General features: G+C 45.9%; 1 protein-coding gene across 2 annotated transcripts in view; it reads right to left on the reverse strand.

Annotated features, from left to right (window-relative positions):
- Positions 1–10,085: 10,085 nt before the first annotated feature.
- Positions 10,086–13,971, reverse strand: part of MAOA (amine oxidase [flavin-containing] A) — a 39,723-nt gene continuing 35,837 nt past the window's right edge. For both annotated transcript variants that reach the window (XM_006015639.3, XM_025204928.1), the window contains one exon: positions 10,086–12,170. In XM_006015639.3, the coding sequence (XP_006015701.1) occupies positions 12,024–12,170 (147 nt within the window). In that variant the 3' untranslated portion in view covers positions 10,086–12,023. The remainder of the gene's footprint in view (positions 12,171–13,971) is intronic.

The raw sequence follows: 13,971 nt of genomic DNA on the forward strand, positions 1-13,971 counted from the left end.
CTCTTTCCTGCCTATGCAGGGGGTCAGGATGATCTATTGAGGTCCCTTTCGGACCTAACATCTATGAATCTATGAATGCCCCTTAGTGCATATTATCCTAGCTCCTTTCCATGGGGCAGGAAAACATAAAGGAGACAAGAAACTGAAAGGGAGAAGTGCTATAAGGAGCAAAAGCTTTATTGAGGAAATGTAAAAATTAGAATCTTTATATGGTTTGGTAGAACTGGAAGACAATACAGGATCCCACACATAGTAGCTACCTAGTTGTAACAATTAAAGCAGTACAAATCATAAAGTTACCAATGCTGTCTACATTTGCCCTGGCATAAAGTACTTGGGAAATTTCTACCTGACACTATGGTAAGAAGGACAGGGCCTCAATTACAGTTACCACATTGTACCAACTTGTGAAATTGTAAAGCATTCATAGACAATTACTTTAGATTGAAGGGGTGGGAAATTGCCACTAGCATTAGCAGACTTTGCAAGAGTCTATAGTGTGGGTGGGCAAAATATGGTCTAGTGGTCAGATCCAGCCTGACAACTGATTGTATCCAGCATGCAAGCAGTCGGCCCCGAAGTCATGGGAGCTGGCCCATGTGGAGCCTGCAGCCCTGGTTGCTGTATCACTTGTGGACCTAGGTGAATGCTGCAATCCCCAGTGGGAACCTGCCAGCAGTGTCCACAGCTGATACCGGTGCCCACCTGGCATTGCTTCTAGCATGCGGGGCAGGAGCTGGTGTAAGTGTGGACGGGGCCAGGATGTTGTGAATCAGGACATGCTGTAGCTGTAGGATGGTTTTGGGTGGGTAATGGGGAAAGAGAGATGCAGCCCTGCACACTCCCTGCCCATGATAAGCAGTGGCAGCTGAGCAGAAGCCACTGCTGGGACTTGGTGGTAGCCCTGGCACCTCTCCCCTAGCCACTGCCAGAGCCCTTCTCGCTGCAGATGCCTAGTCCCTGTGCCAGTTGACTGCCGTTGCCACCAGCACTGCCTCTAGCCTGCCCTGGGCCCCTGTTTTACAGACAGAAAGCAGGAATTTTTGCATAGAATGGTTACAAAACCAAAGGTAGTTGGTTCAAACCTCTCAACAGAGACAAAACAGGAAAGAAGAGAAGAAAACTGGGTAAAACTTATTCCCCCATTGAAAAATAATTCCTGATTCCCTTTTGCTGTTTCTGTTTAGCTTTTTTTTTTTTTCTGGTCTTCATAGAAACAAAAAATAACAACAGTAACAATACAAACACCCCAAATCCTATACATCCCACATGGCAGCTTCAGGTCCCATCTTTGGGGAGGAGGGGGTACCAAAATAGCTACTATTGCAGCTGGCAACTGGCTGTAGCACCACTAGCACTGCCAGCATGGCAGCCAGCACTGTCCTGTGTGTCCAGGACATGGGCCTCTCTTGTTAGGCCTCTGGTTTATAGACTACAAAAGAAATAAAAAACAAAAGTAAAGAAAAGAAAACTTGTCTCTGAGACCTAATGGATAGGTCATAGGCCTGGCAATCAGGAGACCTGTATGATAGTCCTGACTGCCACTGACTACTGTATGACCCCAAGCAAGTCCTTTAGTTTCTCTCTCTGGCCTTGTCTCTACCACTTGATCTACATAGCCAAATTAAACCATGAGCACTCCAGGGCAGGGGTAGATTCTGACTGTGCTCATAACAGTCCTAGCAAAATGAGGTCCTGATCTCTGCTGGGGACTCCAAGTGGTACTGTTATACAAACACAGACTCATAATGAGTGCCCCAACAAAACAGGCTTATTAGGGATGAATTTGACCCTTGAGAAAATGACTTGAGCAAAATGAAATAAAAAGCTATGAGGCACAGCATGGAAAATATCCCTAATGTTCAGAAAGAATAATTGGTAAAATATTTAAAGGCAAAATGTTAGTAAAATGTTAACAAGTAATTCAGTAGCTTTCTGGGTTGTATTTATCGCTCCTTAGTATTTTGGGAGAGCTAAGCTCTAGGTCTTCATCATGTGAATCATGTTAAGCTATGTAAGTGAGCTATTGCTTGCTTGCCCTCACAAGCTTTAACTCAAATTCAAATGTAATTAAACATGAGTCCTACAGGGTGCCAAATGCCAACCAACCTCTGCAGTTTCAGTTGGAGTTTGATGAGCTCAAACCTCCAAGCACATGTGGTTTATTTTTGGTACGGTGTTAACACCAGGTATGTCAAAGAATAGCAAAGCCTACAAAGGAAGGCTGGCCAGGAGAAAGCATAGACCTTGGAAGCCGAGGTGTACCTGAGCACTTCTACGCCAGGCGGCAATGGTGCATGAGACAGCATTAGTGCCTGCAGCGGCTAAGCCCAGGGCTTGTGTCACAATTGTCCCCGTATATTAGCTGTGCTACTACTTGGAAGGCTTCCTGTGTCACTTTGGTTAAAAGGATTTAGGCACCTAACTAGTGGGAATTAGGCAGTTAGTTGCATTTAAGATCTGGTCCTTATTCTCTCTGTGTCTTAACTCCTCACAGTACAAAACATATCTGCTGTACCACTGTCATGAAAATAAGTATATTAAAGACCATGAGGAGCTGAGGTGCTATGAGGTTTTAGACTCTACACCATGGTGGCAGATAGATCACTTCCACTGTTAAGGCAATAAACCAAGCCCACCCACTTTTGCTCTGCCTATGTCAACCTCAGAAATAAGACCTTGAAGCCACCTTGGGGCATCCCCAACGCCATACTCCATCCCCAGGTCCGTACTCAAGACTTAGGTTTCCAGAGGTCTCAATAGCCATGGCTTGGGTTCCACCCATTAGCTGTATTCACTAAATCATTTCTAGGGTTGGCACACACGGAGTAGGAAAGGGTGGATGGAGCTTATTGCCTCAGTGGTCAGACTGAACTTTCTGTTCCTGTTGTGCAGGCATATCCATGGTTATGGTACCTGAGACAGAGAGTACATACAGATGTTCAAAAAGCCAGGAGAAGACTCAATCTAAATTACACAGTTTACTTTGAGCAACCTAATTTAGATTGGGAGTGAACAGTACAGATGTTTGCCCTTGTGGGAAGGAGACACACAGGCAGCCTGTGCTGGCAGAGGCCTGCAGGCAGGGGACACTTCTGTATGCCTCCCAGTGTGTCCTGTGGACTCCCTGAGCAGCCGGAGACTGCTGAGTGCAGCTGAGCACCTGGGCCACCTCTGGCTGTTGGGTGTGGCCAGGGCCATCCCTAGTGGGGGGCGAATTGGGATGACCGCCCTGGGCCTCATGCTCTGGGGGCCCCCACGGAGCCAGGTGGAGCAGCACAGCAATTCTATGCTGCCGCCGGCTTCATGTCTGGCCACTTGGCACCCCTTCCCCTCTCACCCCTGCCAAATCTCTTGCCAGCCCCACCCTGAATCTGCTACCTGCTTCCTCATGTCCCTGCACAGGGTGATTTGCCCCAGGCCCCGGACCCTGCTCAGATTGTCTCTGGGTGTGGCCAACCATGTCCCCAATGCCCAGCTGCCTTACTGCAGACCTCCCCTGCATCCTGCCCTGAGGCTTCCAGAGGAGCCCCAGAGCAAGTGCTCTCCCTTGCTAGCCACACTTGCCTTGGGTTCCTGGCCTGGCAGATGCCCAACTGCCTCTGCCCAAGACTGCAGACCTGGAAGCTAAGGCATGTCCTGCTCATCCCCCTGCACAATTTGCCAGAGGCTGTGGGACATCATGCATGGGCATCTAGACATGGCATGATATGGTGGTGAAGCACTGGAACAAGTTGCCTAGAGAGGTGGTGGAATTGCCATCCTTGGATGTTTTAAAGGCTTGGCTCGACAAAGCCCTGCCTGGAATGTTGTAGTTGGGGATGGTCCTGTTTGAGCACTGGGTTGGACCAGATGACCTCCTGAGGTCCCTTCCAACCCTACTTTTCTATGATTCTACAACACAGCAGGTAGTCACCATGGGATGCAGCTTCCTGCCCTTGAGCTAGCAGCCAGCACTCCTGTGTGGGGCCACCTACCACAGCTTGTACCCAACAAGTGTCCTGGACTGGGCCACTGACTTCCATATGGCTGAGAAGACAAGGCCACCAGATACACCATGGATGCTGGTGTGCTCTGGCACCATGTCCAGACAGTTAAGAGCTGAGTCTGGGCCTGTGCCATTAGCTGTGACTGGTGGGAGCAGATTGTTCTGGACACCTAGGATGATGAACAGAGGGTTCAAATCTTCTGCATGTGCCTGGACACCTTCATGAACACCATAAGTCCAGCTGACCCCCCCTCCCACACATTGCTCACCTGGACATCAGCATATGACCACCACTCTCTCTGAAGAAGCAGGTGGCCATCTCCATCTGGAAGCTGGCCATCCCTTACAATCACTGCTCCTTTGCCAACCAGTTTGGCCTGGGCAAGTCCATGGCTAGAGAGGCCATCTGGGAGGTATGCATGGTCATTCAGAACATCCTGACCAACTGCTTCATCTGCCTCATCAATCCAGAAGAGATGGTCACCAGTTTTCACTGCATGGGCTTTGCCAACTTTCTGGGGGCCATTGATGGCACCCACATCCTCATCCTCTGCTTGCCCCAAGTTGCCTAGGAGTTTGTCAAACACAAGGCTACTTATCCATCATCCTGCAGGGGTTTGTTGACCACTAGAGCAACTTCACCCACATCTCCACTTGGGTGGGCATGCCTACATCTTTTGCAACTCAACCCTCCCCCAGATGATGGAGAGTGGGTGCTACGTTCCTGGACTCCCCAGTATTGGCAACGGTTGCAACATCATTCTCCCGCCACCCCCCATCATCGGGGACCTGGCTTACCTCCTTCTGCACTGGCTTATGAAGCCCTACCTGAGGCAGCTGGACTGCTGAAAAGAACACTTCAGCTACTGTCTGATCAGGTGCTGCATGACTCTGGAGTGTGCCTTTGGCTGCCTTAAGGTGCACTGGTGGACTCTCAGTGCAATCAGCAATAAGCAATAAGCTTGGACTGTTATTTCAGGCTTCTGGAAACATGTATCTTATTTGACCATTTTGAAAGGTCTAACAGGTATTAACACAATCATTCCACAGTAGAAACATACACATGCATGTATTCTTACTTGCAATGCATGTTGAAGCAGGTCAGAAGCCTCAATGTTGAGTGTTTTTCTGGGATTTTGGAAATAATTGTCTGCTTTTTTTAATAAGAGGATGATGTGTTCTCAGACAACTGCAAGTGCACACTTGTAACTCAAACATCTCTTAAATCAGTAAATTTATATTGACTGCTTCTCATCGCAACAGTGCTTAAGAACAGGGAGGCAATTTGCGATGGGCTGGGGGCAGGGCCTAGGAGGAAAGAAGCAAAAGGACATGGCTTCTGTATTCTTGTGTCTCAATCCTTCCACAATCCTGTATTGGCAACAGGATAAAAAGGGGGGCAGCTGCCATAATATCTTAGTTTGTGCTGAGTGCCAAACTGGCCCTGGCAGTCCTTGCCTAGTGAAAGCAAATCCATCAGTGCAGGGATGAAACTGTCTCAGCCTCACTAAGGGCTTAGAGCCAGCTTCAGAACAAACAATCGCCTATCTTTTTGCCAGTAATGTTGTTTAGGCCTCTGGCAGACATTACGCTTAAGACATGATTAACCAGTTGCATGTTTAACTGTGCCATTAATTGCATAAACAGGAAACCAGTTGCAAAGTTTTTACACAAAATATTTGTGTAGTAACTTGTGCAGTAACAAAATATTACACCAAATATCTGTGTTATTAACTTATGTAATAACATATTTTGTGTAATAATTTTGTGGCTGGTTCCCATTGCACCTTAAATTAAATGTGTGGCCAGGCTGATCAGCTGATTAGTGCTCCCAGCCTCAGGGGCACATCAAAGTCAAGAGCTCTGATGTGTTCTCAGTCTGGGAGCTCTGATCCGTTGACTGACTTTCTACAGATGTTGCTGGGCTCTCCCTGCACCAGCAATGTGAGGAGCTTTAGATTTGATCCCCAATGCCACGATGGCACTGCCTGTCATGCACGTGTAGCACAGCACTTGGTGTGATTGTTGGGATCATGTCATGAAGTGAATGTCTGCCAGGGGCCTAACTCCCAACTAAGCATGTTTGGATGCACAAGCTAGGCGTCCACACATCTATGTCTATTGAGGGACCTCATTTTATATATTTGTTCTAACCAACTTTTGTGCATCCTGACAGAAGTTAATTCAGCACAGAGCACAGCCGCCAAAGCTACTTCCATTCAAAAACACTGTTGGAAGAGGTGGCATTGGTATCCGTCACCATTATTTTTGTAATCAGTTGTTGGTTAGGGGAGTTGTCCAGGAAGTGGGATGCTTGGGTTCCAGGCCCTCTTCAACCTGTGGAGATTCAAACTAACATCTCCTATCCTGCGGGGGACTGCTAGCCTGAGTGGAGGCCTCTTCCGCCGTTCTGTGGAGTTGCGCTTTAGATTGGGCCCCTAATCCTGCAAGGCACTCTGAGCTCTGGTTCAATCCATTGTGGCACTTAAGCACATGCTTAACATCAAGCAAAAAAGTAACCACATTGCTTTCAATTGGATTGGAAATCATTGGAACTATGCTATACTATACTGTATAAACTATTAGGGCTGTGCAAATCTTCAGGTGGTGATTTGGTTGGGAGGAGATTTGGCCCAATTCAGTGGCTGAATCTCCAAATTCAAATCAAATCAGGGGACCGATTTAAAGGTCCAAATCAATTCAAAGCTCTCCAAAACTTCAGAAAAGATTTGGAGAGCTTTGATGATTTGGGCGGTCCCCAGTGGCTGCAGCAGGGAACTGCAGCCAACGAGTTGGGAAGTACTAGGGGAGGGTACTGTGGTGGGGACCCCTGCCAGCTCCCCCCCCATCCCTGCCCGCTCCCCCGGCCCCTCTTCTGGCAGCCCCACCCACCCGAGCTCCTCGGCCCCCCTTACTCCCTCACCCTCCCCATAGGTGCCCTGCCTGGGCCAGCTCTGGCCCTTTAAGAAAAAAAAACCCAGAAAAAAGCCCCAGGACTTGCCACTCCTGCAGCAGCCTTGGGTCTTTGGGGGGCTCGTACAGAGCGGGGCAGTGGGGATCACCCCCCCCCCCGCCAGCAGGAACAGTGAGCATGGGGCTTTCCTTGTTTTTTTTTCTTTTCTTAAAGGGCCGGAGCTGGCCTGGGAGGGGCACCCATGCAGGGGCTGGGGAAGCAAGAGGGGGGTTGGGTTGGGCTCGTGCAGAGCCCCTTATGCAGTGGGGGGCAGCAGGGATCGTCCCCCCTGCCTGGCAGCACCCGTTGAGCCATGGCTTCTTTTTTCTAAAGTGCTGGGAGCAGGGGTGGGCAGGGCAGCCATTGCCGGGGCTGGGAGAGTGGGCGGGGGATGGGCCTGGCTGACTCAGAGATTCAGCAGCAGCCGAATCTCTGAATCAGGTTCAGCCGAATCGATTCAGGACAGTGATTCAAATCAACAAATCGAATCGCTATCGGCTGAATCCAAATCCAAAGCAAATACTACCTGTTTCGCACAGGCCTATAAACCACGCACTTGAAAGCTTTCCTGGATTTGGCCAGGATCTCGGCAAGAGCTCACAGGGGAGGTAGGGTGAACTAGTCAGGCTGCACAAGAAAGTCTGCATTGCCATTACTTGCCTGTGTTTATCTATACATCCTATAATAACCAGACAGCCCTAAGACTGAAGCCTTATATTTGGTCCCATCTTGCAACTTTCATGAGCACTAAGTTAATGTGTCAAAACAGCAAGGAAGGAATATAACTGAATGTGCCTCCTGGCAAATTTAGGATGATAAAAGGCTTACAGTTGAGAGAAGGCTTTCCATTTATTTTCTAACATTATTTTAATATTGGTAATGGAAATCGCTTAATTTGAATGTTGTTAGAGGTGATAAATGCAGCCCCACTCTGTTTTAAAAATGGTTTGAGAAGGAACTTGACTGTTTAATATTTAAGCCAGAGGTTTAATGTTTTAAACAGTAAAGTTGTTCTGATTGTCAAAAAGGGCATTAAAATGGAATGGAAACGGGTTTCTAATCTCCGACAGCCATAAATGATGGCCTTTTTTCCAGCAACAGCATGGTGCCTCCAAGCTGCGGGAGATTCTGAAATGCCAAGTTTAATCAAACACTTTTATTTCAAATGCCATTTACACTTCCCACAGTAGTGAGAAGTGCTTTTCACCATGGGAAGTTTTGGAACACTGTGCTGGACAGTGTTAAATGATTTGGGGCAGATTCTGCTGAATGATACTATCACTTTAACATGAAAATAAAATGGAAAATGAATGTATTTGGAAAAGGAACAAGAAAGCAATGGAGCAGGTTCTGTGCCACTCATTAGGCACATAAGTGGACTTAAGCACCCAGATGAAATTTTATTCCTGCTTGAGTCTATGAAAAACAGTTAATAAAAGGGTGGGTGGGGTCCACTTCTTTCTGCTTTTTAGCAGCTGTCTGGATAATGGTGCCTTATAAAGTAGATAGGTTAATGGGTTTTCAGGAACTTGAATATGGTGGAATAGAATTGTACTCTGGTACTTACTTCCACTTAGATGCCTAATAGATGAAATAGAACGTGGACCAATATGTCTAATAATAAACAGAACCAACAGCTTTTTATCCTGTATGTTATTGGCATCTTCACCTTGCTTTGCGTCACTTCTTAAATGTGCATTAAAGTTATATATGGCTGAAAAACTCAGAAGTCACTTTCATGTCAACACATACATGAATGGTTTGTTTCCCCTAAATATACAAGAGTGTTTGAATAGGTATGGAGAATGCATGTGAGTGAGTGAAATATGCAGGTCCTGAGGAAACATATAGGAGCTCAAGCATACTCTAAGCTAGAGGTTTTCAGCCTTTTTTTCATTTGTGGACTCCAACAAAATTTCAAAAGGAGGTGTGGACTCCTTTGGAAATTTTGAATGGCTGAAGCACAAACCCCTTTGAATTCTAAGTGTGGGTATTCACATACTTCTGATTGATCATAGTTATCTTTCACAGGCCTCTTAGACAGCCTGTGAACCCCCAGGGGTCTGTGGACCACAGATTGAAAACCACTGCTCTGAGCTATGTCTAACTGCAAGAACCCACAAGCAGCCATTGTGGCAGTTGGGAATTGCCACTGAACACCCATGTTCTTTTCCCTAGTCCTTATTCCTGACATGTCTTCTATATATATCAATGGCTCTGAGGCAAGATGACACAGGCCACCGCTGCACTGCTGGAGGATTCCTAATGCGTGGAAGCCTGAGCTGGCCACTGTTGGAATTGTGCAAAGGAAACTCAATGAGGTGGGCTAGTTATTTGCTTGGCAAATAATGTTGGCCATTGTTTTTCCTCCTTCAAACTATGCCAAATTGAATTAAGAAAGGTTCCATTGAAAAATCTTTTTTTTTTTTTTATATGGAGAGACCACTACAAACTCCTTTTGCGTAAAGGGAGTTTTTAATACATTGCACCCAAGTATATTAAAAACCCAGTGTTTCCTTCTGCTAGTATGCTGTCCTCTCCACACAGTTCATTCCAAGTGTGTGCGTTTAAGTGCAAAATAAAGGAAGAAGCTGAAGATGGAAACTTTCTAGATATTTTCATAAACAATATACTGAAAAAACTGGTGTCACCACATTATGCTTTTAAACAATATTCAAGTAGCTTGGAAGCTGCCTAGTTACAATAGTACCTTTTAATTGGGTTTAACCATGACAGTGGTGATCAAAGGCGATTCTTGTGCTGCCAACCGGAGGTCTTTGGTGGAAAGGGTCTGATGGTAAGCTGTTCTTAGGGAGACTTCCTTAGCTTTTGGAGTAGGGTCCTGATCATTTGTTTACTCCAGTATTCACCTATTCAGCAAAACTCTTTCTGGGACCACGCAGGTATGAATGGGTGTGTGCATGGGGAGAAAAGATGACACGTTGGACGTAGCATTGATGGTGCTAAGTCCGATTCTTAGGACTGATTAGATGCATTTTCACCATGGTCTGTTTTTACTGTGGAATGGTACTAGAGCTTTAAAATTGTGCAAGGGGACAAAGAGACAAGTCAGTCACTTTCAGAAAATGTAAACTGATGCAAGTGAAAGAATCTGAAGAAAAGTTTACAAAATAGATCCTTTAATCAAGATTTAAGGACTCTTTAAAGGCATATTTCACTCAGGTTGAATCACAATGGAATTCTAGGACAAACATACTGAACAAAAGGGATGACTAATAATGGCACATTTTGAAACATATACACTCTTTCTTCCATTCATAATAACGTGATTAGTTGATTCATATCATTCCATCCTCCTATACAAATATTTGTGGAGAACCTGGCAACATGAAACACAACCGAAGACCTGTAGAAAATTCATCAAGTTGTACACACCTAATTTATTTATCGATGGATGCATTCTTGATTCTCTTAGCTCCTCATTTACCATGAGAGAACTGCAGAAGACAGCACAGAGGTTTTTGTCTCTCCTGGTGTTAAGAGGACAAAGCCTTTTGATTTGGATTTGCCAAGAGATGCTGCTTTACATTCACGTAGGGCCTACAGCTCATCTTGTTGATCACAGGATCATGGGAAAGTAGAGCTAGAAAAGACCTCATGAGGTCTAGTGCAGCTTCTTGCTCATGGCAGGATCATTCCCAATTAAACCATCCCAGCCAAATGTCTGTCCAGCTTGCTTCTGCAAATTGCCGAGAATGGACATTTCTACAGGGAATACTACTTCTCTAGGGAGCCCATTCCAATGCTTGACCACCCACATAGTCAGAAAGTTCCTCCCAATCTCCAATCTAAACTTCCTCTGCTGCCATCTGAGGCTTTTGCTCCTATTCCTGTCCTCTATGACCACAGAGAAAATTCAGTCCCTATTCTCTATAGTTGCCCTTCACATATTTGATGACTGCAATCAAATACCCCCTCAGTTTTCTGTTCTGCAGATAAAATAACCATGACAACCATGGTGCTTTTCAGCCTTTGGTGCATTTGGCAAAAGTCTCATTGGCTTCTCTAGTGCAGGATGAGGCTTTTAATACATTTAAACTATTCTGTCTAAATTAACACACTGAAAGCTATTCCATTTTGAAAAGCAACAATATATTTGTAAGGTTCCAAGAGCAAAGAGGATACAAGTGTCTTGGGTATACGAGAGAGACAGATGCATCCAATTACTGTAATTTCCAAGGCAGTATTTGAAATCTCAAATGTATTTCCTTTTATTAAAAAAAAAAAGTTTGTACAGAGTTCAAGTAAAAGGAGGGACAGCAAATTAAAGGGGGAGACAAGCGTCTGATGTTCTGAAAAAACACATTTAGTATCTATGGTAAGTTAGGTGGTCTTTCACATTTCTAATTGTTTTATCAGTTTTAATAGCAAATGGCACGGCAAGAACAAGTGCTTTTGGTACAGAAGGTAACAGAAATCCAATATTTGGGAGTGTTCCAAAGCAAATGACCAAGACATTTCTGTGTTGGGCAAGATGCTTGACCATTTGTTCAGTAACATTCACGGTCATAATAAAGTTGACTTGTCTTTTTTTTCCCTGTTGCACTGAGCTGGAGGAGACTTGATTTTTAAATCCTGATGACAATTCTAAATGGAAATGGGATCTTTGTATTTTAGAGCAACAGGAATATTCCAGAACAGCCCTCTAATTTACTGAGCTGCTACAGAGAGGTGGGTTAAAAAAAGTATGGATTTATTAATGATGTGTTAAAAAAAATAAAATACCAAATGGAGATAAATGTATTATCCAAAGGTATTTTGCAGTTTGCAGAGTCTCTTCTCTGGATTTTCCCCTAGAGACGTTAGTAAATATGCACCACTTATTACAGATTGTCAATCAAGACAAATTAATGCGGAAGGAAAATGAAAACTCCCCATCTTTCACCACAATTGTTCTATTTAGATTTACTAATCCTGCTTTAAATCGACTGTGTTAATTAAAGTACTTAGCAGACCGTCTGAAGAGAAATGTCCTTTGCCCCTTCATGTGACTTCTTTCCATATCTAACTCATACTGTGGAGGAAAAACAGCAAGTGTACAGCTTCACGTGGGTAGTTTCTTCAGTTTCGAAATAGCAGCCCCTTTTTGTAAGCAAACAGCCCAAGAGCAGCCATGGGTGTGAAAACTCCAACTAGCATCAGTAGTCCTGGTAGAGATGGCAGGTTCCTCTCCCAAAAGGTAGTAGTGATTGGCAGGGCTGGGACATCCTGAGTGGGAAAAGAGTCATATTAGAGAAGAATCATTATACAGGGTCTTCATAAAGTCCTTGTGCACTTTTAAACTTTAATAACTTACATTGTGCACAAGGACTTTATGAAGACCCTGTATATTTATTATATATTATGTACCCCATTATACACATGGGAGAAGAGTCAATATATTACTCAAACTTGATCATGTCTATACTGCTTCTTTGCTGAGCTCAGGACTGATGTTCAGAAACAAACCCGGTCTCCTTGTTCCTGTGTTGTGCACACCTAAACCTGCCAACTAGGCTGAGTAAATATCTCGACTGTACTCAGTTTTGCTCTCAGGCTCTCCTGAGGTGTCAATGCTGCTGGATTGTTGGATCTGGGCATGCACGGAGCTGGAATGTGTGGGAGGGGCTCACTTCTCGGTGGGATTTCCTGTGGGCTTGGCAGGGATGCAGTATAGTCCTGACCTTTTTTTCTTTTATGGTTAGAATCCTACAGCCCTTTTCCTCTTGTAACATGGGGTTACACAGTATGCAAAATGCTGCAAAAGGCTGAGGAACTGGGGATAACCAGTTGTGGAAGGAGAGAGGGAATACAGTCTGGGATTCTGTAGGACTTGGTTCATTTCTTGGCTTTTTCATGACTTCCAGAATGAGTTCAGGTTGTGAAATCATTCTCCCTGGATGCATCTACATGTTCACTAATGTGCAGTAGTTCTGCGCATTTAGTTTAGTCCTTCCTTAATGAAATAGTAGCTAAATGTGCAGAAATTAGAGTTGCTGCACAGTAGTGCTGGCACATTTTTTTTGTGACAGTTGCTGCACAGTAGCCTAATAACACTGCGCAGTAGCTTATTAGCACGATTTCTGACCAGCCTGCTACTGCACAGTTTTACTAGGATACCGCGCAGTAAACATCTCGTGCAGATGTGTCCAAGGCTCTATGTTTTATTTCTCAGTCTACCCAAGAAGGATGACAATACTTCACAGGAGAGTTATAAAGATGAATGTGTTCACAATGTTTGGTCATAGAAGTTCACTGATATATTGGTTGCATATCATATTGGCACCGATAACAGGAAAAGTAACATTATCAGCAATCAGCTTTTTTTGGCCGATAATGTCATTGATAAATGCTGTGTGCATGCACGCAGCCACGGCATGCACACGGCCAGGAATGTAGCCCGGCAGCTTGGAGATTAGTGTCCTGCCCATAGGTCTGTGAGGGGCAAGGGGCATTGCGGGGGCAGATAGAGGCCCCCGCGGTAAGGGAGGGAGTGGGGCAGGGGCAGGCAATGCCCAGCCAGGGTGGTGATTGTGACCTCAGGACCAAGAGTGGGATGGATCTGAGGGGCAGCTCGTCCAGGGGGCACTGTGCAGGGTGCATGGCAGCGGTGGTGGCCCTGGAAGGAGTGGCCATGGGGTGGGGCTATGGGGAATTTGGGGTGGCCATAGACCCCCAAGGCTCCCTGCAGTGCCACCCCTGCTTGGGGCATGAGGGCTCCTGAGGGAAAGGCAGCAGGGGTGATGCTAGTGAGGGTTTGGGAAGCTATGGCCACCCCAAAATTCCTCGTAACCCCCCACATAGTAATACCTCCCAGGGCCATTGCCACCACGTGCAGCTGAGCCCAACCCACTCCTGCCTGCCCTGAGTGCAGCCCCAGTCCAGACACTCAGCTAGGAAGAAGCTGGTGCAGCCCATGGCCCCGAGCCCACAGTGGGCAGCCCACCCTTGCCCCACGCACAAATCCTGGGGGGCACATGCCCCCCATGCCTCCCTCAGGGGTGCACACAGCAGTGGGGAGTCACCCCCG

Source organism: Alligator sinensis, unplaced genomic scaffold, assembly GCF_000455745.1.
Source record: "Alligator sinensis unplaced genomic scaffold, ASM45574v1 scaffold243_1, whole genome shotgun sequence".
Classification (NCBI taxonomy): domain Eukaryota; kingdom Metazoa; phylum Chordata; order Crocodylia; family Alligatoridae; genus Alligator; species Alligator sinensis.